The 26,990-nt window shown below is 33.7% G+C and overlaps 1 protein-coding gene across 1 annotated transcript in view; it reads right to left on the bottom strand.

Annotated features, from left to right (window-relative positions):
- Nucleotides 1-26,990, bottom strand: part of LOC142351013 (short transient receptor potential channel 4-like) — a 76,006-nt gene that overhangs the window by 40,255 nt on the left and 8,761 nt on the right. The window contains exons 3-5 of the mRNA XM_075403059.1: nucleotides 25,978-26,108; nucleotides 25,122-25,299; nucleotides 23,817-23,969 (exon numbers count right to left, since the gene is read on the bottom strand). Of these exons, the coding sequence (XP_075259174.1) occupies nucleotides 23,817-23,969; nucleotides 25,122-25,299; nucleotides 25,978-26,108 (462 nt within the window). The remainder of the gene's footprint in view (nucleotides 1-23,816; nucleotides 23,970-25,121; nucleotides 25,300-25,977; nucleotides 26,109-26,990) is intronic.

Genomic DNA, 26,990 nt, shown 5'->3' with positions numbered 1-26,990 from the left:
ACACTAAACTGGGGTAGGAACAAAAAGCTGTTGTCCAATGTACATCAAATAAAACTTGTATTTTTTATTTGATGACAGGATAAATAAACTCGAGGATCCATTCATAGCTTTGTCAGAAATAGCAAAAAGAATCAAAGGTAAGTTTTTTGTTTTATGGTTCCTTAAAGATATCTTTAGAGACTAGTAGCGACTCACATAGTACATTATCACCATAATACGATTTGTTTTGATGATTGTTCAGTATCCGTATTAGCCAGTTATAGCGTATTAAATTTACTCGTTTTTAGCAGTTTTACAGCAGTTTTAGGAATAGATTAGTCGGAACATACGAAAAGGAGAGAAATGAGAAAAAACAAGAATGTTTTCATTATAATTGAGTAAAAAAGATATAATTGAGTAAAAAAAATATAATAAAGAAAAAAACTCTAGTGAACTAAACTCAAACATTTCGAAAAAGATGATTAGCAGGCATCATTGAATAGAGAATACGACCCTGTTTTCTTTAAAAGTTTTTTTCTTCCTTCATTGTATTTACAATTTGAAAATCGAATAAAGGCAAAAAAGTATTATTTTTTACTGCAAAAACGACCGCCAATTTGAGTTTTTGCCACTTTTATGCACCAAAATTTTATCGAAAATTTAGAATATATTCGCGTCTTTAGAATATATAAAGACGCAAATAGTCTTTTATCTGAAACCTTTCAAACAACTATCGACCCTTACACCAATTAAAAGTTCAAAACACGACAACACGCAATTTTAAAAAAATGCAAAATGACAAAAAGTTGAAAAAACTTTAGCGTAAAAAAAACAGTCAAAAAAGTAATGAAGGTCTATATATTGACGGAGACATAGCATGGTACAGTAGAAACTTGTCTAAAAGTCTGGCTCAGTACTGGTCTGTATTGCGTTTACAAGTCCAATGGTTTGTTTATTAAGCATATCTTCATAAAACTAGTTTCTTATTCATATGTTTTCCTAAGCGTCATGAACTTGGATTATTATAGCAATAGGAAGCAGATAATTGGTTCCAATGCAAAAATCATTCAGCAAATCTAAATTTTGTTCTGTAAATCTAGCAGTAATACTGCACCAAAATCGATTGACATTAAAAAACTAAAACACCTGAAATCGCCCCTTTTTCAAGGTCAGAGAATGTTTCATCTTCAAAAATAGCATTAAATTCTTAACTGCTAAAAACCTGCCAGCTTTAAACGCGCTTAAATTCCCTTGAGCTTATGTACTTTAAACGAAATTCTATTAATTTTATGCAATTCTGTCGTTTTTAATTACTTTTATTGTCTAAAGCAATCCTGGCTTTCACTAAAAAGTGTCGACCCGAGGCCTTTTTGACATAAGTGGCACTTTTTATTGTATTTCTTGTCTTTTAAAACATACTTTACCTATTTTGTATCTCTTTTGCGTGTGGTTTTAATCTTGTATTTCGTTTAACCTAAAACCTATACAGCAGAAAAAAACGTTCAATAAAACAATTGCTAAGGGAAAAGCAGAATTATTCCCAGTTTTCGGGATATCTTAATGCTGGAATACGTAAATATATATATATATATATATATATATATATATATATATATATATAAATATATATAACATTAGCTATTTTGCATAGCTTTAATTCGTTGCATGTCATTTCTGCAGCGGATTGCAACATCTTGACTTCCATAATAAATGTAAAAGTCACCTTTTTTCATCAAAATAGATATTAGAAAACAATTTGAGCAAAAACGTCATAATCAATCAATGTTAATATACTGCTGGTCCGTACATTAGATACTTAAACGACGGGGTTAATCGCGGGACCACATGTATAACTTGAGAGTTCAACCCCTAGTTCTACTCTTGGTATATAGTTAAGTATTAAAGAAAGTTAAATGCAAATATGAATTAATAAGTTATGTAAAACAGCATCAAATATGAACCGAGCATTAAGGGATAGAATAATTAAAGTTATAAGATTGAAATAGCACAGATTGAACTATTCTAAGTTAACTTGTAACTTAGATAGAGTTTGAGAGATGTTAAATTATAACTTAGAGAAGTTAAGCTGAACTTACCTGATTTCCAAATTTGTGCTAAGTTAATATTTTATGACTTAGAGAGTTCTTAGTTAAGAACAAGTCACAAAATATTCTAAGTTAGAAAAATATCTCAAGTAAGCTGAGATTGAGCAAGGGAGCAATACGGGAGTATGATTTTAAATCAGAAGTTATCAGGGACCAAAAAGTGTTGGTGGTTGAGCGTGCAAGCTCCTTTTATACTTGCGGACACGTGGTTCTCTAGTATCCTATTGGATAGAGATAACAATGTCGACAGAGTTACCAAGGTTAACTTGGTGTTATCTGTGTGGCGTGATAATATCACGTCATAGTATTCTCAGTTTTAGTTAGTGATCTTAAAATAGTAGCTTATTCAAAACTACTTAGTAATTTGTTCACACGTTAAAATGGACTTTGTCCAAATCAAGTTTGTGCTTCACGCACTATAACGTAAATTCTCAAAATAGCACGAAGATTATCAAATAGTGTTACTGAGTGTAGCACACTTCAGTACATCCCATCCCGGTCCATAGGTATTAAATCAAAACATCAAATTTTACATAATCGAATAAATTATTTAGCTTAATTTTATAATAACTAAGCATTTAAAGTTTGTGAGGTAGATTACTTGGTTAAAGTTCTAAAGTTCATCGTAGCTTCTTGTTTCTGAGTTCTCTCTTGAAGAAGGGTTGACGATGTCCTAAGATACAGGGCTGTACAAAATAATAGATCCAATTTTTTTGGCTGGTCGTTATAATAGACCTTTTGAAGTTTTTCTATAAAATTGTGCTGCTAGTACATCTGACGTTGAATAATAGAATAATATAAGTTGAAGAATATACTGGTTAAGTTAATGGTCTATAATGACAAGCGAGGTAAATGAATAGGGAAATTAAAATTACTGCGCACAACACCATAAAGGCTAGAGTTGCCGCAATGACTCCCCAAATAAAGAATTCCGTTTCGTAATTCATCTTTATTTGAGTATTGTTGAAGAATAAATCAATTGAAGTAAGCTTTGTAGCTATAGTTTAAGGAATTAATAATTAGACTTAGTTGATCATTATGAATTAGCTTTAAGAAATAATTAATCTTGCTTTTTGTCATCAGTTCAAAATAAATAACAATTTCTTTTTGTTCAAAGTCTTCAAGAAATAAAATAACTTCGCATTGAAATTCAGAATAATATAATTCGGAGATTCTGAAAACTTTATCGTTAAAAATAATCTGTTTAGAAAAGTTAACCCATGCGGATTCAACATGATCAGAGAGTTGACAATAGTCTTTAAACCATTCGATATCAACACCTCCTTCAAAATATGTGTTCATTGTGATATAATAATTCAATTTTTGTGTCAATGGGGAGAATGGAAGACCAATTAATCTTTGAAAGGAACTGACAGTAAGATCCAAATAGTACTTAAACTATAAATGGCGGATGGAAATCAGAATAATCTCTTAGCGAGATGTTGTAACATTATATGTAAATTGTTATAGATTCGTGATATTGAAAACTAACATATTAACTGAAATAAGTGAGCGGTCGAAAGTTTAGATTATTGATGTTAAGAATTTCTTCGGTATGAATAAGCTTTAGAATTTCAAATAAATCGTACTCAGGAACTTGATGAAAATAAACTACAATTTCATTGGAATTGTTATCTTGCAAGAATAAGATAATCTCCTGTAACTCAAATGTCCAATGAACTGACAATGGTGTATATAATTTATTTCCAACTAAGAAAATTTTCGAAGTTTTAATAACTTGCGATTGAATAAATTCAGCGAGATCGCAATATGTTTTGAAATACTTAACGTCTACTGAAAGGTTGTAAGACATTAAATAAATTATGGAATTCGATGGAACAATCGAATGATGTCGTAAGCAAGATAAAAAGATAAAGAACAAATCAAATCTGCAATGGACTCATTTTTCACCATAAATTGCGCTAAGTGTAATCATTGAAGATTGTTTCAATGAAGATTGAAGAATTGCGGATTACTTTACTTGATGTAAGTAATGTAATAAAGGAGAGTAAGGTAATCAAAATGGCTAATAATTAGGCGTTTAAACTAACGAATAATTTTCCTCACCGCGGGAGAAAGAAGAAGAAGTAATGAAGGAAGTACTGAACATCAACAACCACAAATTTATCTATTCCATTCCGTGAGTGCTCAACGTGATGAGCGGAGGATGTGGAGTTGATGCTTCAGATTTGCGATCTCCAGTTGGAGCTCAGTAATCCGTTGTTCGAGCTGTTGAGAGCGTTGTCTTTCTGTTAGAAAGTTTTGCTGTACCTGATAAGTGAAGGTATCAAGCTGAGGAGTGAGGTTTGCTGTAATATTATCAAACGGGACTTGTATTGTTTGTCCTTGAAGGTTGTGATTAGTTAGTAGATATGAATTTTTGTTCGACAAATAACCAATGAGATTGAATCTATTGATGTTGTGTTGCAACTGGTAGATTAAATTTGTATCGTAGTTCGGGTGTCCACTAAAACCGGGGGTTTTAGCTTGTATCTCAGCTTGATGTTGTTTTTGTAGGCGGTCTTGCAGGGGGGTAGTTGTGTAATGATGAAGATTAAGAAAGTTTGGTCGTGACGATTGAGTAGTTGTAGTGTTTGCTGAGACGTTGGGTACCGTACTGTTTGTCTTGGGTATATTTACTTCTAGCGGTGTCGCTGGGTTGAATGTCTCTCTAATGAATTGTTTACGTGGTTGTTTCTTTGCAATTGTATCTGCAGTTTTAGTTCGCTTCTTGGATGATGTAACCGTCGTTGATGAAATTGCACTAGTTGCTTGAGTTTGTACTGCTGAAATCTTGATAGCTGAGAGAAAGGTTGTAGATGGGGTAACGTGAGTTGTGGGTTGTACTAGTCTGTCGAGTTGTTTAACTCCAGATTGAGTTTTAGAAGTTGATTGTGTGTTGTATTCGGGCCAACCACTTGAAGGTTCCTTCTGAAAGACTGGTATCAGTTCGTTAGGGATTGAAGAAAGTTCCTGAAATATCAAGTATTCTCTACTCTTATTCTATTCTAAGAGTATATTTTTTGAAGTTATTTTGCAAGTATTCTCTTTTTCTTATTTTTTTGTATTCTCTTTCAAAGTAAATCAGTAGTAATTTTGAAGTCAGTCTGTATTATCATCATATAGTTTGATGATATTAAAGTAATAGAGGAATTAATCCTATACAGGAGACGTAGGAACGTTGTGATCGTTTCTATTTTCGTCTTTATTATTCTCATCATGTAGGTTTGGGTAACCACTTTTATTCTCAAATCTTAAAGCTTGTAAGCCTATATTCTCTGCATAAGGTGGAGTTTGAATAACTCGTTCTCTAATATTAATATTTTCGGTTTTTGGAATTTGCATTGTCCGTTCTCTATTTTCATCAGTGTTATTATTATCAGAATTTGTTGCTTGATAGATAGAAGTCAAAATTGGAACTGACATTAAATCAAATGTGGCAGCAAAGAGTGCCTTACCAAAGTGAATGGATGCATCTGTAATTTTGTTAATTTGCATTGCTCGAATTAAGCATAAGACTATGTCGATGAGTAGCTTAATGAATAAGAAAGCGGCAAAGAATATTCCGCATCGCTCAATTATATATTGTATTTTACCAAAGGTTTCAACAAATTGATTATTAAAGAAGTCCGGTGAAATGAATGAATCTAGATAAATTGTTCTAGAGTTATAATAATTCGTGCCTGAAATATTTGAAAATGATTCTCTGCTATCTATTAATGACTTAGTAAAGTGTTTGAGAACTCCTTTCATATTGGAGTTGAAAGTTATTGAATTCCAGAAAGACATCATTTCTTTATATGTGTAGATAGAAGCATAAATACTTGCAGTAATTACATTCGCAATTTGTTGAATAACTATATGTGGTTTAAAGAGTGCAGGTCCTCTTACTTTTGTGATTTGTGGGGTTAGTTCAACCCATGAATTATCATCGTCAACATCTAGTTGAAATAAGTTTGAATGTTTATCAGAGCACAATTGTTCTTCGGCTTCAGTGAAAGTTTGTCTAGAAATCGGATCAACGAAATGAATTTCATCTTCATAAAGAATTGGTATTCGATTATAGCACTTATTAAGAATCTGTAAGGGTGAATGAAATTCAGGACAATTATATAGCCAGGCAACATTGCCATTTGTTTTGAGAAACATAGATCTGTTTCTTGTTAAGGTATATCCAGCTAAACGTGGATTTTCATGAGAAATCATTAAAGTGTTAAGAATAGTTGAGCGCTCTAATTCACAGTCATTTCTTAATAGCTCTAGAGTAGAGGTTTGAAGTTGCCGAAGATTATTAAAGTGCAAATAGTCAATTTTTGTTCCAAGATGTGCTTCGAAATCAATATTCTCATAAACTTGAGAATATGTTGTATCAACTGTCTTGTTGTCACTGGAATAGAATTTATTTTTTAGAGTTATAGCACCAGTATCGGGTTTAAATTTGTGAATGGGTTCTCCAGTGTTCATATCAAATCCGTTACGAAGACTAATGTATAGAGAATCATATGGCGTAGGATATACTATTCGTGGATGGCTACATAAAGACTGTGGTTTATTATAAACTTGGAACATAAAGCTTTGTAAGTCGAAATCTGACTGAGCTGAAGTAAATTTAGGATCCTTTACTATATAGTATTTGTCATTAGCTTTAATCATTTGAGCGTCAAAAGTGCGAATTATAGTGAAAAGACAATTATTGGGTTCATCCCAAGTGTATGCAAATGGATCAGTAGATGTAGAATCGCAGCCTCCGGCTGATAAAGGACAATGTAGAGGTATATTTTGCCAGTTATTAACTGTGCCATCTCTAAGGTTTACATTCAGGCTAACATTTTGCATATATGTTTCATAAGTGTAGTGTGTAATCCAACTTCGGGAGTTACATTCATTGTTTCCAGTTCCAACATCGCCTGAGTTAAAGTTTGAGAATAAAGATTTATCAAATTCGAATTCTACTGATTTAGAAGAAGAGGAAAGTTTTATCTTTTTTCTTTCCTTTGCAAATTTGCATTTCTGAGCATCAAGCTTAACTGAAGTAGTAATAGTATTATGTCTGGCATCTATGCTGCTAGAGTCAAAAGAATCGCAAAACCAACGTAATTGCTGTTGGGTTGCTTTACACATAGGTGCTTCTAGTTTAACTTTATAATTTCTTTGGTAGAGAGTGACTCGTGCTTGATTAGTGCTAATTTTATCAGGGCGAATTTCGCAAGGTGCTACTTTGTTGAGAGAATACATCTGGTTTGAAATCATTTTTGAGCAATCAAAGTGGTTAACATGAAGGTTAGGAGCTGTGTTTTCATAGATACTCATCTTTTCAATTGGTCTGGCGTCAGTGAAAGACGTTAAGAGTAATAATGCAAGAAATATAATAAAGATCAAATATTTTGTATAGCAAGCAGTTATAACGCAGAGAAGTGCAAGAGGTATTATAGCAATAAGTTTAAGAAACTGAACAGAACGAATTTGGTTTCCTATGTAGGTAATAAAATATTCTACTTTTGAAAGAAGCGCTTTCTTATTAGTAAGTTTATCTTTAAAGAACTGGTCTTTAATCAGTGATAGTGGCATATGGACGTTACGTTTTGACCAAATTAATAGCTTTTCAGGAGGGTCTAGAAATTTAAGGTACGGAATTTCTTCAGGTAGACAATTATCTCTACTTACGACACATTCTATGAAGTGTGGATGAGAATCGTTATATTCAACTAGGAGTTTTAATTCTGCAATATGCTGAGCAATTTCAGATTCAATATCAGTTGTTACAGGTAGGAACAGAGTTAAGCAAAGTAATATAAAAATAAGCATTTTGTAACTTACGTTTATTACTTCGTCTATTGCTGGTGATTTCTTGATTTCGCCGTCTTCCATTTAATAAACGAAGACAGTATAAGGTGAGTCTAACAGATTCAAGTTAATATTATCCGTGAATGCAATCTGATATTTTAGCTCGTGAACGTGAGCGGGATTATAGGGTACCCAAAATATGACAAACTTTGCGTTATTTTCTGATGTTACAAAGAATGCAACTGTTCTCTGTTGATTAGAAACAAAACACTTGTCAAGTGTTACAGTTTTATTTCCGAATTTCAATATTTTCTGTAGGAGGAATATTCTAATATACGATAGCGGGTCGAATGCAAGGGCAGTAAGAACTTGTGTTTCAAGGGAAGGTGGTAACATAGATTAAGGGTCCACAGTAAAGGGAGCTTCGATGATATCAAGGTCTATTTCGTCTCTGTTGTTCAATTGGAAATGAAAGCGTTCAATATGTTCTGGTTTGTTAGGCGTCCAACTAACAATTATTTCTAAGTTTACAAACTGGTCTTTAACGAAGAAAATAACAATGTTTTCTTTATATGAAATATATGATCGATCAATTTTTGCGGACTTGTTATTATATTTCAGAATTTTATGTGGGATGTTATAAGGACTGTAAGAAGTTGAGAAAGTTGTTCTTGAAGCTATAACCCAATAATCGTTTAGCGGAATATTCATTGATCAGTTGGTGGTTCTAAAACCAAACAAGGGACATTTAATATGTCTAAGTCAACTAGGCTTGAAGATTGAATTTGAATTAATAAACTGTTAAGTTGTTGAGGGTTATACTTTCCCCAGAAGACAGCAATAGGGTCTTCGCTAGAGTTAGTAGCAAAGAATACTACAGTTCTTACTTCGTTAGAAATTTGACAACTAGTTAAGGTGTTAAGTTCACTGTTGAATTTCAACTTTTGATTTGCCTTAATAGAAACCTTCACAAGTGTATCAGGGTTGATAGAAAGAGAAATAAGAAAACCGTTTTGGTCGAATGAGACTTCGGTCATAAATTAGACTTGATCAGCTTTAAGGGGGTTCTAATTGTGTTATGCAATGTGTTTACTGGTGATGAATGTGTTCAATATGAGTAGTGTTTGTTAGAATTTAGAAACTTTCTAAATTGTCAGTCTTGTACTATGTTCGATCTGAAGGGTTATGTACTCCTTCTATAGTAGCTGACTGAGAATTGAACTAAGAATTAATATTGAACTGAGATACCTGATATATGTGTTGTGGAGATATGTTGTGACAGATATTTGGTGTTCACAAATTGAAATGCTTGAAAACTTTTCTAAGTTTTCTAAGTTATTATTTGAAAGGGGCAAAAATGTGAAGATAGAAATTGGGACAGAGTGAGGAAGAGAGAGAGAGAGAGAGAGAGAGAGAGAGAGAGATTTAGTTAAGGCTGAATTTGAGAGAGAAAGAAGTAATTGATTTCAGAAGGTACTTGAGAAAAGTGATTTTGAATTTTAGTAAGGCTCTTAAATAGTGGTTCTCAGGGTTAAGTTACCATAATTTGTGTACTCAAACCTGATTGGCCAATGGCTAGTCTTGACTCGTGGCATGTAGCAACGTGATAAATTGGTCATATGACAAGAACATTACGATAATTTTGCAAAATTGAATGCTCAGGATTTGCTGTTTTTATATGTTCTATACGATTAAAATATGCGTCTTAAAAAGGAACTTCTGGTCCGAATTTTAGAAATCGCAGATGTAGGGCTATAGTATAGATGTCAATAGTTGAGTTATGCTAAAAAGTAACACTTGTACTTCAACAGAAATTTTCGGAGACTTCTTAGAATTTAATACTGAAATTTGCTGTTTTATGTCCTTTGTGAATGAGCATTATGTAAAAAAAATGTACTTATAAATCGAAATTCAAAAATCCCCTGTGTCAGGCTAAGGTACTAGATGTTAAGAACAACTGAATGTAGTTCTTAGGGTTCTATTGTCTGTAAACCTTTTCGGAGACTTTTTTTCGTGTGAGAAGTTGAATTATCAAACTTCAGTGTTGAACATTAACTATAAAGTGCAATATTTTCACTTATAAGCTCAATATAGAAATATCGCTTGCAACGTTTTGTTTGTTGGGTTTTTGTGCATATATGGACAAATTTTGAGTATCGTATCTGAACGCGTTCATAAACGGGCAGTTTTAGAACTTAAAATTTTTCGTATAATTTCTTTGATTTTGCACATTTTATCAATTCACGTTAGTGTAGGATTGAAATGCATGTTCGGGTGACTGCTGATAGAAGTGGGCTTTAGCCATAATACTAAATCGATTTCTATTCGTTCTAGTAGCGGGTATTTGTTTGCTCTTAGTTGAATAACTCTTGTGTGTAGAGGTTGCAATTTTGCGGTTAGTTATTTGTTCATAAGTGCTCTAATGTTTATATTAAACATTCCTCGGGTCCTTGAGCTATTAAAGTTAGCTCTATTTATTGACTATGTGGGTTGCTTAAATGTGCATCTCCTGACTAAAATGTGATTTAGCGCGGCTAATTAGTTTGCGTGGGACAACTTTTTGTATTTAATGTATTTAACTTAGATAAGATACTTGTTCATGGGGGCTGACTTTTACATAGTTTTGCTTTGGGCAACATGTGTTTTCAGCGTTAGTTTGCAATAAGAAGTATGCGTAAATGTTGGAAGTGTACGAATGTTGAACATGTAGAGGAGTTATGTGTGTGTAACAGCTTGCAATGGTGATTAATTGCGTACTTTGTGTAAGATTTGTGTTGAGTGGGCTATTTGCTTTTTGCCTTAAACGTTTCTATTATACAGTTGATCTCTCTTGACTATTAATTTCCAAAACTTTATTTCTTTCTTCGCCTGTTAACTTCAATTTTAGTTCTTTTAGACTTTCTTCTTTCTTTTAGTTTAATTTAAATTTTTGTTCCTTCTTCAATTTGTATCTTCTTTATTTCCTTTTCTGTTCATTTCTTATTTCTTTTCATTATTTTAGTCTTTCTGTTCTCGATTTAATCTTAAACTTTAAAATCTTCATTATGTCTTTCTGGGATATGAATTTCTTGGAGCCGGGTGAGGAGCTTCAAAACTTGTTATGCGAGGCTGAATATCTTCTTGAACAACAGGGCATAGTTCTAGTTCCTGTTTCTGATTTCAGGCTAAAGGTGCGTCAGTACCTTTATAAAAACTATATTAATGAAAATATCGGGGGTTTGGAAGCTTCTGATTTTCTGTTTTACTTATCAACTTCATACAAGCACCTTAACATCATTTTGGGGCATGAAGAAGTATTGGGAATCTGTCGGGCCAGTACCATGCTCAATCCGTGGGACAAGCGAGAAACTCGCACTGTCTCTAGCAGGACAGTGGATGTGATTGAGTTCGTCTTGGGGAGGAATGTGAGTACTGTTTATTGACTTCTAGATTTAAATTTGTGTAATCTAGAGGCCTTCAGCCTGGCTGTTGGAGAAAAATTGTGTATTGAGACCAAATGCTAGAATATGAAGCTTGCATATGAGGAAAAGCGGAAGGAGTAAAGAAGTTTTAAAATAAAGTTTAGTATAGGGTACAGTTTTGTGTTTAGTTCTTCAAGGAGTTTAACGTGGGCCACAAGGTAGAATGGGAATATGAGGCTCACGAAAAGTTAGAAAACCACCTATGGGCGTTACAACAGGCGTGGTGGGATCCAGAAGTAGGTCCAGTATTGCAGGATGCATATAAGATGTTAAAGGCCTGGAATTATCAAGAATTCCTTCTCTTCAAGCCTGGGGGTCTAAAACATTCAGTAATGAACGGCCTTGTTCAAAAATTTCTGGTAATCGAATAACTACTAACTGCTTGTGTGTTATATATAGAGCTTTTCTTTTTCGTATTTATGCTGTTATCTACTTTTTATTTGGTTTTGTGCGTAAAAACGCTTTTAATATAAAAGTTATTATTTGAAAGGAGATTTTGTGTCTCTATTTCTTTTTGAGTTTCTGTATCAAGTCAGAAGGAATAGGTTCACCAAAGAATGTAGGTGCTTTTCTATTACGTTGAGGTCTGCTTAATACTTCATTTGCGTCAGGTAAATTAGATATATCAGGTGATGCTGTAGGTGTAGGATTATAAGGTGATGATGTGGGGCTATTATGCGTTGCTTGGGGGAATAATTTGCGTGTAGCTTTAAATTTACTAGTATTATCAGGTGGTGTAGAAAAATTTTCTTGCTGTGGGCTATTAGGTGAATACATTTTTTGCATAGGGTAGGAGGTTGAAATGCGTGGCGGTAGGAAATTAGATGAGCTTGTGCCTTGTATATGCGTAGTATTATCTGCTCGTGTTTGTAGCGATTCTAAGCCTGAATCTTTTGTTGGAGTAGCCTCAACGTTAAATGTTGGCTGTAGTGTAGTACTAGGATTAACAGTATATTGTGTTTCTACTAAGGGCCACTGCGAAATAGCAATATGTTGTGCGCCTCTATAAGCATTAGATTTGGATATATTATGCTTATTATATTGAGTATAATACTCATCCGTATCGTCTGGGATTATATAGTTCTCAACTAACTCTTGTATTTTTTCTCCTTTCGGGTAATAAGGTACTATATGATTTCTATGCACGGTTTTCTTCTCATTTGTTTTATCATGTTGTATCTCATATGTAGTATTAGTTAGCATTCGTTGCACAGTGTAAGGGCCTGAGCGTAGCTCTTGTAGCTTTTTAGACTTTAATAGTCCTTTCGAGTGATTTTCTAGTAGTACTTTTCTACCTTCAGGTATAGGCTTTCCGAGTTTAAATCTATTTCTATACTTGTGCGCTTTATTCGTAGTTTGTCTACATTTAGTGTAGGTATTCGAGTATATTGTTTTAAATGTATTCTCTCGCTTTAACATTTCGTTAGATAATCTGTTTTGTAATAATTTCTCTATCTTTTTGTTATTACAAGTTTCTTCACTATGTGAGTGTGGCGGTAGATTATTACAATACTCTGATGTGCATTTCTTTTGATTATCTCGTAGTAGTCCTAACTTTAGTGATAAGGGTATTTGCGGTTTCGTTCCGAATAGTATTTCATAAGGGGTATATCCCGTACTGTAGTTTACTGCAGTATTGTGTGAAAATGCAAATTTACTAGTGTACTCGGACCAATTAGATCCACTTTTACTAATAAAATGTCTTAGGTAATTAGTCAAATGTTTATTTTGTACTTCTACTTTGCCGTTAGTCCACGGTGAATATGCAGTTCGGGGGCATAGTGTAATTCCCATTTCATTTGTGTAGTGAACGAAATCATTACTAATAAAAGCCTTGCCGTTATCATGTACTATTTGTTGCGGTATACCAAATGTAGTTATAAATTTCTCTAGTTGATTTACTGTTTCGAGAGCTTCAGCATTCTTGCTAGGATATACTTGTATAAATCTAGAGAAAGCGTCTACTATTACAAGACAAAATCTATTTCCTTTGCTAAGTGGTCGTAGTGGACCTTTATGATCAATATGAAGTGTATGTAGGGGTATAGCTTCTAATTGTCCCCATGGTTCTAAGGGTGCTTCGTTCAAGTCTTTGCGTGCTGACTTATTAGTTTGACAACTTAAGCAATCTAACATTAACATTTCAATCCATTTAAACATACCGGGCCAATAGAAATATCGCTTAACTCTATTGTAAGTTGTGCTTTCTGCTCTATGACCACTAAGTTCATGCGTATGTGCGACTTCGAATATCTTTATAAATAGTGAAAGTGGTGCACATATCCTAACGTCAAAAGAGCCGTCTTCACAAGGTTCGGAATAACAGAGTAAATCATATTGATTCTCTAGAAACAACAAGTTGAAATTATTCCTATAAGTTTGTAGTGCTTTAGATTGTTTAATAATGTAGTCCTTTTCTGGAGCTTTGCCTACTTTTAGCCAATCTCTAACTTTATTTATCACGGAGTCGTTTACTTGTTCTTCAAGAATATTATCAGTGTCAAGATTAGCGTTTTTTGCAAAATCTGTAACTTTAGCTATTAAATCTAATGTATCTGTGTGGACATCCTTTTCTGAGATGTTTTGAAAAGCTTCTGGTTCAATAAGTTTCTTAAATTTTGTCCGTCTGATATAGTCGGCTTTAGCAGATTCTAGTTGTTCAATAAGTGAGTTTTCAATATTACCCTCTACTAAGTCTAACCAATCTTGGTCATCATAACCTTCTCGGTCATTACTTATTTCAGCTATTTCTTCTATCTCGGAATAGTAGTGATTATCATACTCGCTAGTTAGTTCTGAAGTTAATTTCTTTATTTGATTTATTTGTGTGCCGTAGCGAAAACAATCAGAGAAACTGTGTATAGCATTACAGTGTTCATTTATGTAGTCTGGTGCATCATCTACGCTAAAGTCACCTTCATCATTTATATTAATAAGTTTCTTTCTTTCGCCTTTGACTTGAGCAATAATTGGATAACAGTCGTTAGCTGATGCGTCCTTATCGTCTTGATGCAATACAGAGTAGTTAACTTCTTTTCCGTTAATATGAAACTTTATATCTTTAGGTATCACTTTGTGTTCTAGTTGATAAAGTTTAGCATCTGCTAAAGAAACGTTTCGGCTAAGAATGTCAGGGAACGCTAAGTTTTTGCCTTCAGTGTATATAATTTGCAAGTTTTGGAACTTAGTTATTACAACTTGATACTTAAAGAAACGATGTGACATTTGTCCTCGTCGTGACCAAAGAAATAGAATTGGTCTGTGATCACAATATAGGTAAATTGGAAAAGGGGATCCAATCACATAAAATTCATATGTTTGTAATGCAGATATTATTCCGCATAGTTCTCTATGTTGAGGGGACATCTTTTGTTCAGCTTTATCAAATACTCTCGAGTTTGCTGAAATCATACGTTTTCTATCATGAAAATCTTGTATAAGAACACAACCTGTTCCTAAATTAGATGAATCAGCATGTATATGAAAGGGATAGTCATTAGAAGCAAATGCGTTAGAAATATCGTGACAGAATCTTTGTTTAAGGTCTGTGAATACCTTTTCGTGTTCTGGTAGCCACTTGAATAGTGTCGTATCTTTAGTTAAGTCATATAGAGGTTTTGCATCTATGTGAAAGTTCAAAATATAGGTGTGATAGAAACCCATCATTCCTAACACTCTTAAAACTTCTGTTTTCGATTCTGGCGTTTTTAGGTTTCTAATATCATCTATGCGCGAAGCAATAGGCGATAGTCCGTTCTTAGATATAACATGTCCTAGAAATCTCACTTTTCGTAAGAAAAACATTGTTTTATCGGGGGCTGCTTTAAGGTTTGCTTTTCGAAGCAAAGAGTGATACTCTTTTACTATTGTGAACATTTCTTGTTTATCTTTAGCTTGTAATAAAGTATCGTCTATATATGTTATGGCTTGTTTACGTTTTATAAGGGGTCCAAATGCATAACGCATTAGTTTGCTAAAGAAACTGGGTAATGGTTTAAGACCATAAAATCCTACTTGATAGGTGTACTGTCTGCCTCCTACAATAAAACTTGTAACCTTCTGTGTATCTTCAGTTAGTGGTAATTGATTATAAGCCGATGACAAATCACTACTTGTAAATATAGTTCCAGTTATTCTTGTCATTAGAACATTTAGTGGTTCGAGTGGCCAACTAGAATTACTTGTATCAGTTATAGAGTTTAGGTATCTAGCATCAATGACTAGTTTTACATAATCCTTCTTAGGTAATATGATGACGGGATTGACAAGCCAACTATTCATATCATCGTTCTCATTGAGTTCTCTGATTATCCCTGCTTGAATTAATTCGTCCATTAGTCTTTCTAATTTATCTCTGAGATGAATGGGTATTTTGCTTGGTCGTTGCTTTTTAAAGGTTGCGTCTTTCTTCAAGGGTAAATGGAACTTATGTTTAGTTCTGCCAATATCATACTTATGATGTGAATAGATATCATTATCCTGAAGTATTATTTCTATCAACTCAAACAATTCATCATCAGTCAAATCACTTTGCGTGAAATCAAAGTTATCTAAGAACCTTTCTAGATACTCTATGTCTTGAACTGTATTTCTATTTTGCTTAATCACAAAATCACTAACTGCTTTACTTATGATTCGGTTGCTTTGTAGTTTATCTCTAAACTTAGGAAACTGTTCGTTGACTTTAGGCCTACATAACTCTTTTGCTTCGGTAGAGAAGTCTGTGGCTAGTTCTCTCTCATCTTCTTTGCATTTTTCTATTAACTCACTTTCAATAATCTCGAGCACCTCTTCCTGTTCTAGTGTATTGGTTTCTACTTTTTGTAGTTTATCAATATCATCTTTGCTTGTATACACATAGATAGTTATTCCTGAATTCTTAAATGTTTGTTCAATTAGAGAAGATATCTCTCTCCAATCCATTCCGTCTAAACCACAAGCTATTTTTGGCATCGCTATACAGCGTAAATTTAGTCCTAGTGCATGATCTCTCATGGCAAGTAGTGTTGTTTTGATTGTATCAATTGTTGGCTTTTCATAATGATTAGCCTTAGTGATGAGATTATATACTAAGTTATTATCTGCTCTGAAAGTTATTATGTCACCTATATCACAGTTTCTACTTTTACAGTAGTCCTTTAATAAGGGTATTCTTTTGGAGATTGTGTTAGCAAAACCTTTTCTCATTTCTGCATCTGAGGATATCGTGTGCGCTATAGGCATATTAGAGTCAAATATAGATTGGGTACGAAAATCTGTATATCTAATGCAAGAATTAGTTTGGATTTGCTGTCCTTCTTGTAAATTGTTTACTACTGTGTTCAGTATGAAGCAACTGTTATAGTCCTCACTTTCGTTTAGTATTGTACTTGTAAATTCGGCACAGTTTTTGATATTGTATCTTTGTATAGGTTTGTCGGTTATATCACACATAGCATAACCTATTATTCCTCTATTTATCTGTATTGGGTGATTCTTTTGATTCTCCATAAATATGGGTAGAAATTCTTCAGGTTGTGGACAAAGTGTGTTCACAAAGACTAGGTCAGTTTTTTGCAACGTTAATATGGGGCATGAAATATGTTCCTGGTGGAAATAAGGCTTGACTGGGGTGCTTTTGCTTGTGTAATTGTGTACTTTTCTGTTGTAGAAAGATTGGTTGAGCTATGTTTAAAGCAGTCATCTCAGTTATGTATGGGTAATCTTTCTCATTGTTAAGTGAGCCGTAGCAAATTAGGTTTCTCTCAGTTTTTAATTCTACTGCGGGGATATCGAAGTGAAGTGCTTTTAAAAACAAATGACAAAAATCGATACCTATTATGTTCTGTCTCTGTTCTTTAGTAACGAATACTTTATGGGGGACTGTATAGTTACCGTCAGTTTCGAAGCTAGATTGAATAGTTGTGTAGCCAAGCATTCTGATTGATGAACCGGTATATGTCTTTGAATCACAATTTGTATTTTGTAAGTGAAAATTTTGTCCAAGGTTTACTAGTGCAAGGTATGTAGGATGATTGATAATAGTGCAGGTTGATCCTGGGTCAATCATGAATTCCACTTCTAAACCACTATTATTTTTAATGTCTCCGGTGGCAAAGTGATATAAGTTGAGATAAATTCTTGACTTAGTACTACTTTCTTTAGTAGCGTTCGGAGACTTCAAAAGTTTAAAGGAAAGAAGTCTGTTATAGCATTTACGTAGTCATCGTCGCCTTCAACGAAACTTATTTGATTTGGTTGTTGCTGAATATTGTTGGGTTTTGATTGTCTTTGTTGTAGATTGTTATTTCTACTTGGTGTATAGAAGCTAGCACTTTGTTGTGGCTGTTGTTGTTGTTGTGGTGATGGTGATTGTTGTTCAAGATTTGGTTCATTATTTCTATAGGTGTTTTGCTGAGGGAAGGTTTGTTCGTATGGTTGAGTGAATCTATTGCCATAACTGTTGAAAGATGTATTTTGTGGTTGATAGTTAGGCTTGTTGAACCTAGGATTATAGTTTGAGTAGCCACCTCTTGGTTGATAGCCTTGGTTTCTAGGACCATTGAATCTTGTATTGCCTCGGTTATTCTTTCTATAATCATTAGAGAATGTTATATTTGGCCTTCTTGGTTCAACTAGTTCCTTTCTCAATTTGTTAACACTATCATCTATCTGTTTCTTTGTGCATCTAGAGATGGAATGACCATTGCTTCTGCAATAATCACAGAATCTAGTACTGTTAGGTCTGCCTTTTATGTTTGGGTCTCTAGGCCTAGAAGTATCTATAGCATTCACTTCGTTGCTTTTGAAAAGACTGGTTAAATCGTTAATTTTGCTCTCGAGTGTTTTAAGTTTATCTATGCCTGTAGCTCCACTAGATTCTGTTGTTACAGAAAATGTTAAGTCTTTTACGACTAAGTGATCGACAAACTGTGTCCAAGTTATTGAAGGATTCTCAATAAGTTTCTCGTGCGCTTTGCGTTTCAAACCTTGTGGTCTTAGTCCTCTTATAGCAAAATCTATGTATTTCTGACTTCGTTGTCTTTGTTGGATTTCTTTCTCTTTTCTTATATTGTCATCACCTTCAATACTTGTTGGTATCCTTTCTGGCCAACCTTTATCAACTCCACTCTTTATTCTATGTAGATAGTTCTTTATTAATTCTCCTTCTTGCCTAAATGTGTTCTCAACCTCAAGTCTAAATCTAAACTGGTCTCTACCGTCTGTGAATCTTTTTATAAATTCATCTTTTAAAGTATTCCAATCTGTAGCATCTGTGACTTCACTTTCAAACCATTCTAGTGCTGTATCAGTTAAAAGTGAGCCAAATAAGGATTGTTGCCTTTTATCATAGCTAGTTTGTGCAGCGGGTGCTGTAGGCCTAGTTCCTAGTGAAAAGAGTATTTTGTTTTCTACAGAGTTCCAAAAAGAAGTGGCATCCTGATTAGGATCATTGCCTGAAAAAGATACAAGTGAAAGATTTGGATGTGTTATGGGAGTTTCAGGTGGGGGAGTAACGGCAGGTGGAGGAGTACTACCACCAGGACTGGCCATTGTTTAAAGGACTGAAGTTATTGTATTAGAATTATTAAGAACAGAGGAATAGTTTAAATCAAAATCAAAAAAGGATTTTAGTGAGAAGCCCTTTGACTAGTTAACTTACACAAGTTAATTTAATGGCTTTTCTACAATAAGTGAATAAGTTAAATTTAGGCAGGCTTCTCTGATAGTTTAAATGAACAAGTTAAATTGAGAATGCCTTTTCTATATTAAATGAACAAGTTAAATTAAAGTTGCATCTCTATATTAAATGAACAAGTTAAATTGAAGTAGCCTCTCTGGGACCACCATTTATACTGCTGGTCCGTACATTAGATACTTAAACGACGGGGTTAATCGCGGGACCACATGTATAACTTGAGAGTTCAACCCCTAGTTCTACTCTTGGTATATAGTTAAGTATTAAAGAAAGTTAAATGCAAATATGAATTAATAAGTTATGTTAAACAGCATCAAATATGAACCGAGCATTAAGGGATAGAATAATTAAAGTTATAAGATTGAAATAGCACAGATTGAACTATTCTAAGTTAACTTGTAACTTAGATAGAGTTTGAGAGATGTTAAATTATAACTTAGAGAAGTTAAGCTGAACTTACCTGATTTCCAAATTTGTGCTAAGTTAATATTTTATGACTTAGAGAGTTCTTAGTTAAGAACAAGTCACAAAATATTCTAAGTTAGAAAAATATCTCAAGTAAGCTGAGATTGAGCAAGGGAGCAATACGGGAGTATGATTTTAAATCAGAAGTTATCAGGGACCAAAAAGTGTTGGTGGTTGAGCGTGCAAGCTCCTTTTATACTTGCGGACACGTGGTTCTCTAGTATCCTATTGGATAGAGATAACAATGTCGACAGAGTTACCAAGGTTAACTTGGTGTTATCTGTGTGGCGTGATAATATCACGTCATAGTATTCTCAGTTTTAGTTAGTGATCTTAAAATAGTAGCTTATTCAAAACTACTTAGTAATTTGTTCACACGTTAAAATGGACTTTGTCCAAATCAAGTTTGTGCTTCACGCACTATAACGTAAATTCTCAAAATAGCACGAAGATTATCAAATAGTGTTACTGAGTGTAGCACACTTCAGTACATTAAGAAAAAATTGGAATATTTTATTGATTTTAAGGCAGCATGCTTTCCTATGATAAAACACGCCGCTCGTTTCTGATGAAATGACAATGACGAATTTCCAGTCAGATTGTACATTGTTTGATTGATGTGAGAAATGCCGTAACCGACATGCTTGGACGCGCCGATTGTAAGGAAATTTTGTCAATTGAAAACAATTGAGATTCCTCAAGAAAATTTTTATTAATTAATCAGAGGGCACTCGAAAAGACATGTTTGAAGTAATCTGATAAATATATTATAATGTTTTTGTCAACAGTTTTCAAACGGCGGTCAAATCTTTTTTGTGGAATCATTTATCAATGCGTAGTTTTTTGCCAACTAACGTTGCGGTGGCAGATTATAATGACAGTGGCAACTAATGAAAGCTAAATTTCGACAGTTAATGATTTAATTTAAGTTGGTAATAAAGTCGTTATCTTGTAAGACTCCCAAAGATGTGTTCTGTATGATGATGCTGCAAAAAAAAACAAAGAGGCTCGCTAATGTGCAATAGCACCTATTATTCCAACGTCGCTCATCCGCAGTCTTAGCCTAAATCTCCTAAATTCTCTATCAGTTGAAGTATAGGTACACTACCTTCAAAAAGGTTAGTTTTTAATTTTCGGTAGATATTCAAAAAGGAAAGAAAAGGAATAAGAAAGGGGACATCATCAGTGAAATCAAACTTATCAATTTCACTAGAATAAATAGCACACCAATCGGAAGAACAAAATTGGAATAAAAACTCTTAAGCATGTTTGTCAGGTAAAAAAACCCAATTGTTTCAGGTAAATAATTGTGAGAACCAGGGATCAAGCTCTATCACGGTTTCATACTAAATCGCAATAGTTAACTTAATTTATAAGTAATTACTTTATTTGGAAACCTGAAAAAGTCTTTTCGTGGCTTAATTTAATTCTCATAACCAACTAATTTCTCGACTTAGATTTGTTAGTATGTGCGGAAGTCAATAAAAAGGCCACTGCAACTCAACTCAATTATAAAATTGATTTGAGAAGGCAAAATTAGATCACAATAAAACAGAAGTATCCAAGCTACGGGCTCATGAGGTAAGTCATGAGTGAAAAAAGTCAAATATTCCACTGGAAGTTATCGAGTTTATCAAATAGTTGATCTTATGTAAACCCTCATAAGCAAAAGACAGAGAAAAACGGAACGTTTCAAAGAAACCAATTTGTTTTAAAAATTAAGGGCATAAAAACTGAATGAAAAACACAGAAATGATTTGTTAAAAACGTTTGACACTTCATTTTTTTAATAAAATTTTACAGACCTGCGAATAATAACTCTCAAGTTAACTGCGCAAAAAAATGACAACACTAACCCCAATAAATGACAAGTGATCGAAACGAGAGAGTTGAAACAAAACATATCCCAAAAAACTTCAATCAAACAAATATTCAATTCAAACATCAAACGAGTTCAAAAAACCACAGGAAAATTTTTAAAACTTCTTTTATGCTTATGCCAAAAAGTTTTAAAGTTTTTTTGAGGTTAATTTAAAACTTAAATTAACTTAGTTTAAGAATTTAGTTAAAATTTTTGCAAAAGCCATTAGAGTCAACTATCTATCTACCATTCCATGATTAGCAACAACTTAAAACAAAAGTTAGATTCAAATTTTGTTCATTATCACATTTGTATAATGTGACTTTATACAAAGAAATCAAAGGGCAAAACAATAACAATGACAAAAGTTTTCAACAAATTTCAACTCTAACTTCAAAACCTAACAAACAAAAGCAATATCTTACAGATAATTAAAATGTTAATAAAAATACACAGTAAAAAACTGAGTTGCTGTTATATATGCAACAGCGTTATATATGCAATTATATATGCAACAGCGTATAATAGCCAAAAAACAGACGTCGCCTTCAGTAGAACCTGATGGCAACTCATTAGAAAAAATTAGCTCACGAACCGTGTTTTTCATGTTCAATTCCAAATAGAATGAACATTGTTTATGATAGAAGAATTTAGTTATGGATATAGTCATTTTTCGATTTCATATTTCCTTGGCCTGCTACCTCTCTTTCTCTCCTTGGAAAAATTAGATCTTCATATTTCTAAGGAGGGTAAACTTGTTATATTCGATTTTTTTATCTTTTGTTTCACTTTATTTCGCACGCCTAGAAAATATTCATCCGGTGATCTGATTCTACCATTGCAAGTTTAAAATTATTTGATGTTCAATTCCAAATCTGCTTTATTCTAAAAATTCAAGATGAGACCAATAATACTCCACTCATTTATAAAAGTAAAAGGGGAAGGCAAAATCAGATCAATATAAAAACAGAAAAAATTCCAAGCAATGGGCTCATGATTTAAGTCAGTTCGATATTAATAAAAAAGGAATTATAAACTATCAAACTGAATAATACAATCAACAAACAATGACAAAGAAATGTCTATAGAAGGTTCACAAAACAGGGACAAACCTATGATGTAAAATTGACTATTGACAAAAAAAATAAACCAAAAAATCTTTCTGCAGGAAATTGTTTTAGTCTTATACTCTACATATGACGGGTGTTCTAGTGCTACTACACACAAGTTTCAAAAACAAGTCTATAGATCGACAAAAAGTGGCTGAACAATAAATTTAGTTGAGCATATAGTCCACCAATATTAAATATAGTCGAAACAATATTAAATTATTTTCAATAAATGAGATCATGGCACGAGCGCAAACTCGTCAATTTAATTTGACAGCCCGGTGTCAGACAGGATTGTTAACTTAAAAGATTCTTACAACTTCTTGTAAAGCGAAACAACATGTTACAATTTTTTCCGCAAAAACGCAAGTTCATTCATTTCAAACTTCGACTTACAATCTTTTATAGGTTTACAATTCAATTTTTATCTCCCTAAATGGTCTTTTTTCCAAAGTATTGCAAAATTTTAATTATAACCTAGCGGATAGGCACAATTTCAATCTGTTAATTGCGGTTCAGAACTTTAGCCGTTAAGGGGAGCTGTTTAAAAACGGGGAGCTGTTTAAAAAATTAAAGTAAATGAGAAAAACTAACCATAGAAAAGGAAAAAGCATTATTTGCTCATTTACTATGTTAATCTAATGATGATAAAAACCAGTGAACACACTTAACTTAGCTGAAGAAAAAAAACTTTTTTATCTAGAACTTTGACTTTCTCAGAAGAGGTTTTTTCTCTATGCACACAACTGTTTCTTGTGTACTGTTTCTTGGAATTAAATAAATACCGTGTTATAGAAAGAACCAATAACATCAAAGCGCGACCGAATTTGAGAGAATCAGTTTGAGCGGATTTCCATTCACTATGATGTAAGGTTTATTCAGCTAAAATTCTTAAATCTTCTGTGCATTTTTAAATTAATATTTGGAAAATTTCTTGACACTGGAATATAACCATCCCGTCTCGACCCGGAATTTCATCAAAAGATTTGAAAGCCGCATCAAGTGATGCCCCGAAGCAGATTAAATTTCGTTAGCTATAAAGTTACCTTGAAACTAAGTGTCTCACTAAATTTTTTCATTAAAAGACTTCAATCATAGGAATAATGAAAAATTAGAAAAACGATACCTTTCAGTGACACGAAATTTTGGTAACAAACCCAACTGTACCGGTAGCAACTATGCGCACAAAAATCTAGGTCTAAGGGGACTGAAATCAACTATCTGCATATACGTGGTCTGACGTATTAACCTTTACACCAATGCCCCAGTAGTTTGATAACTGTTCTGGGCTTTGTTTGCGGTACTTTACACGTGGTGCGATATTTTGATACACCTTCAGTATAACGATGGGAGTTGAGTTAGGGGTTGACTAACATTTTTGCGCTCGAGGTCGACAGAGTACTGGAGTGTCTCGAGGTACTTCCCAGAGGGTCCCTCTACCAACAGTGTGTGCAACTCCTCAGGGTGAGTCAACTTCAACAGTTCCACTGCAAACTGCTCCATGTTGCAGGACATCAAATGGTAGTCCTGAAACACAAATACAAACTCTCTCCCGCATTACTATGTAGGCATAAAACTGGAAAATGTTTGGAACATAACAAACTGATTTCTTTTAAGTTACATATAGGATGATAAGTTTGTGAAAAATTCCATCAAACACCGTCTGTTGTTATGTGCAAATTGAAAGAAAAAGGGTTTTATAGAATTGGATTTAGACTTGCAATTCTTTGCCAAGTGGTGCACAAGATTGACCAGCGCAAAAAAGTTTAAAAAAGTAACATGATAATAGTTCTGAATCAGTACTGAATAAGACTTGCACAGTACTGGAATTTATTTGGCATTAGGTCCGGGATGCGAGAAAATCTGGTCCAATTAGTAGGCAAATAATGTTTGATAATATTAATACATTGGCCAGAGCGTTTTCCAGAACAGATTTCGCTGACTCTTTTATCTTTGCCGCCATTGAGTATTATTACCATATAAGGGAAATGAGAATGTTTCTCGTATTAGATATGAAAGGAAAATCCGAAGGATATTGGAATAAACTTGTTTAAGATTTAATTAATAGCCATTTTGTCTGAGAAGATTTTGCAGTTTGGGACCGTTTTGTCCGGACACGCCATTTTGTTAAGAAAAATCCAATTTCTGTCGTACCTTGAATCGGTTCGTAATGTGGGTTGAAATTATTTTTGATTGCATATTCATACTGTCCAGCTCAAAATCTTAGTACTGTCCTACTATTAAAGATTTTAAAACTTGAAAGTGCGCGCCTCAATCAAGGTTTACATGACGCTGCTGAAGTCACCCCGAAAATTGCTCTACTTGAAGTTTTGACTATTTTCACAAGTCAGGGCGCAGACTAGGGGTTTCGGAAATAACCCAAGGAAAAAATAACACCGAATTTTAGAAAGGATATAAATCGCGGAACAATCGGAACAATACTCTCACGAAAAAATCCCCTTACGGAAATAAACCCCCAAGTTGACTGTTTAAGAGCTGCGCATTTTGCGCCCCATGGGACTTGATATGAAATTATCACAACCAAACAAATTATGACGACGAAATTCAAATTTAAAATGGGGTTTTAATTAAGTCGGAATTTTATTTCCTATCAAAAATTAGGTCGTTTTTTTTCCGATGGGGTTTATTTTCAGACCCGAAGACTAGGGACCTCCTCACCTCAAAGAACTCGTATTCCCACATGGACCATTTGTCCAGTTCCTGGCTGAGGGAGAGACTGGCATGGATGGGGTTGGAGGGGCACACACTCAACAGGTACATGGGGGCACTGATGGCCTTGAACACGTTCAGGGTCGCGTGCGCACTCAGGGGGTCGTTGTGGTCATGTTGTTCCGGTCTGAAACAATTATTTAGTTCCCATAACTTACACGCTTACGGATACCGAGTTTCTGAGAAGCGCACCCACATTCATAGCCCTTTCCATTTTTTATATTATTACACTGTAAACAGGGAATATTCTAACCTATAATCAATCATTTAATTCGTCTATAACTTGCACCGCTATGTTCTTTGAGAGTGGGTTTTATTTCGGTACTTGTACACTCTAGTTCTAATACTTTTGGGCGAATGCATTTTTTTACATTAAAACAAATCCCAGTTTGGAATTTTTCAAGTTAAAATGCAGTGTTTTTCATTGTTTTTGATGTGTCTTAACAGCACTGTCCATTTTTGTTGTCCAGTATTAGAAAACCGCTGTAGCTGTTTTTTTAATGTGAAAATTTCATTTAAAACTTACGAAACCAAATTTTTTGTTTATATACATTTTCAAAAATTTCAAAGCAATCTTTTAAAAGAAGCCTTGATTGCCAATTTTGAAGTTTAAACAAGTTTTACTACGACAATCGATGATGCATTATTTTCCCAATTATTAATTTTCCCGATCGGTAAATGATCTTCCCAACTTTCTACCACTATCAACATAATATTTAGATAATTAAACAAAGTTCTATTTGCAATAAAGCACTCAAGCGTATTTGCAGGAAACAACGCTTTTCAGTTGGGTCAAAAGGGTGACCTTTGAATTTGAGTGGCGCCATGTTTGAAGAGGAGGCTGATCATCTGGTAGTTGTTGTGGTGGGCGGCCAGCATCAAAGGGGTCATGTCGGGAGGGAAGTAGCCAGTTTTGGAAGTTTCTTGGATCACATCCTAAATAGACAGTGTGACCATTGCAACACAATTATATTGAACAAGTTGTTCTAAAAGAAGCTGGGGTCGTTTCGCAGTGAAATTGGCTTCAAAAATTCAATAACTCAACTGTTGTTTGCATATGGTACGAGATCTATCCTTCAAGACCTTGCCATACATTACAAAAAATTGTATAAGACTTGAGAAGAATTAGTTATTTCCTCAATTATAAACAAATTGCTGATTTCGAATCACTTTATTGTCGCCATAAAAAGTTTATTTTCTCAGGTGAACGATACGGACTTTGTTTTCAGAAAACATTATAAAAGTAAAAACCACTATTTTTTTGTTAACTGAAAAAACTTTTGAAATAGTACACTGAAATTTTAAATGTTTGGACAAGTGGAACTTTTCCTTGAAACCAAAAGGAAAAAAATTCTGACAATCCGTTGTTGTGATACTAAATAGAGTAATAAATGTGAAACTGTCATATTGCAGAAGCAAGTTTTTTAGAAAAAAGAACAAGAAAATATTCTCTTGTAATTTTATTTATTATTTATTTGCAGCCACTCACTAGAATGAAACCACATATTTGCAGATAGAAAAACAGATAGTTTGAACACAGATAGTTTGCAGATAGTTTGAACACTTTACCTTGACTAGAAAGTATTTGCAAAAGTTGGAGCCGCAATTTAATTAAACCAAAAAATGTTTTCCTTTAATAGCTTGCGCTTTGAGAAACCGACGAAAAAATAATACTAGCACAGAAATAGCTACCTTTGTCGTCCATTATTTTGCATATCAATGATAAATTGTTCTAAAATTAAGGTTTTTTGACCCAATTTGGCAAAAGGTAGAAAAGAGGTATTGCATAAGTTCTTCAAATTTTTTTTGCGTTTTGTG

This window comes from Convolutriloba macropyga, chromosome 12 (assembly GCF_964194025.1).
Source record: "Convolutriloba macropyga chromosome 12, txConMacr16.3, whole genome shotgun sequence".
In the NCBI taxonomy this organism is placed as follows: Eukaryota; Metazoa; Xenacoelomorpha; order Acoela; family Convolutidae; genus Convolutriloba; species Convolutriloba macropyga.
The sequence above is the reverse complement of the archived record's forward strand: the minus strand, read 5'-3'. Positions and strand labels throughout refer to the sequence as shown.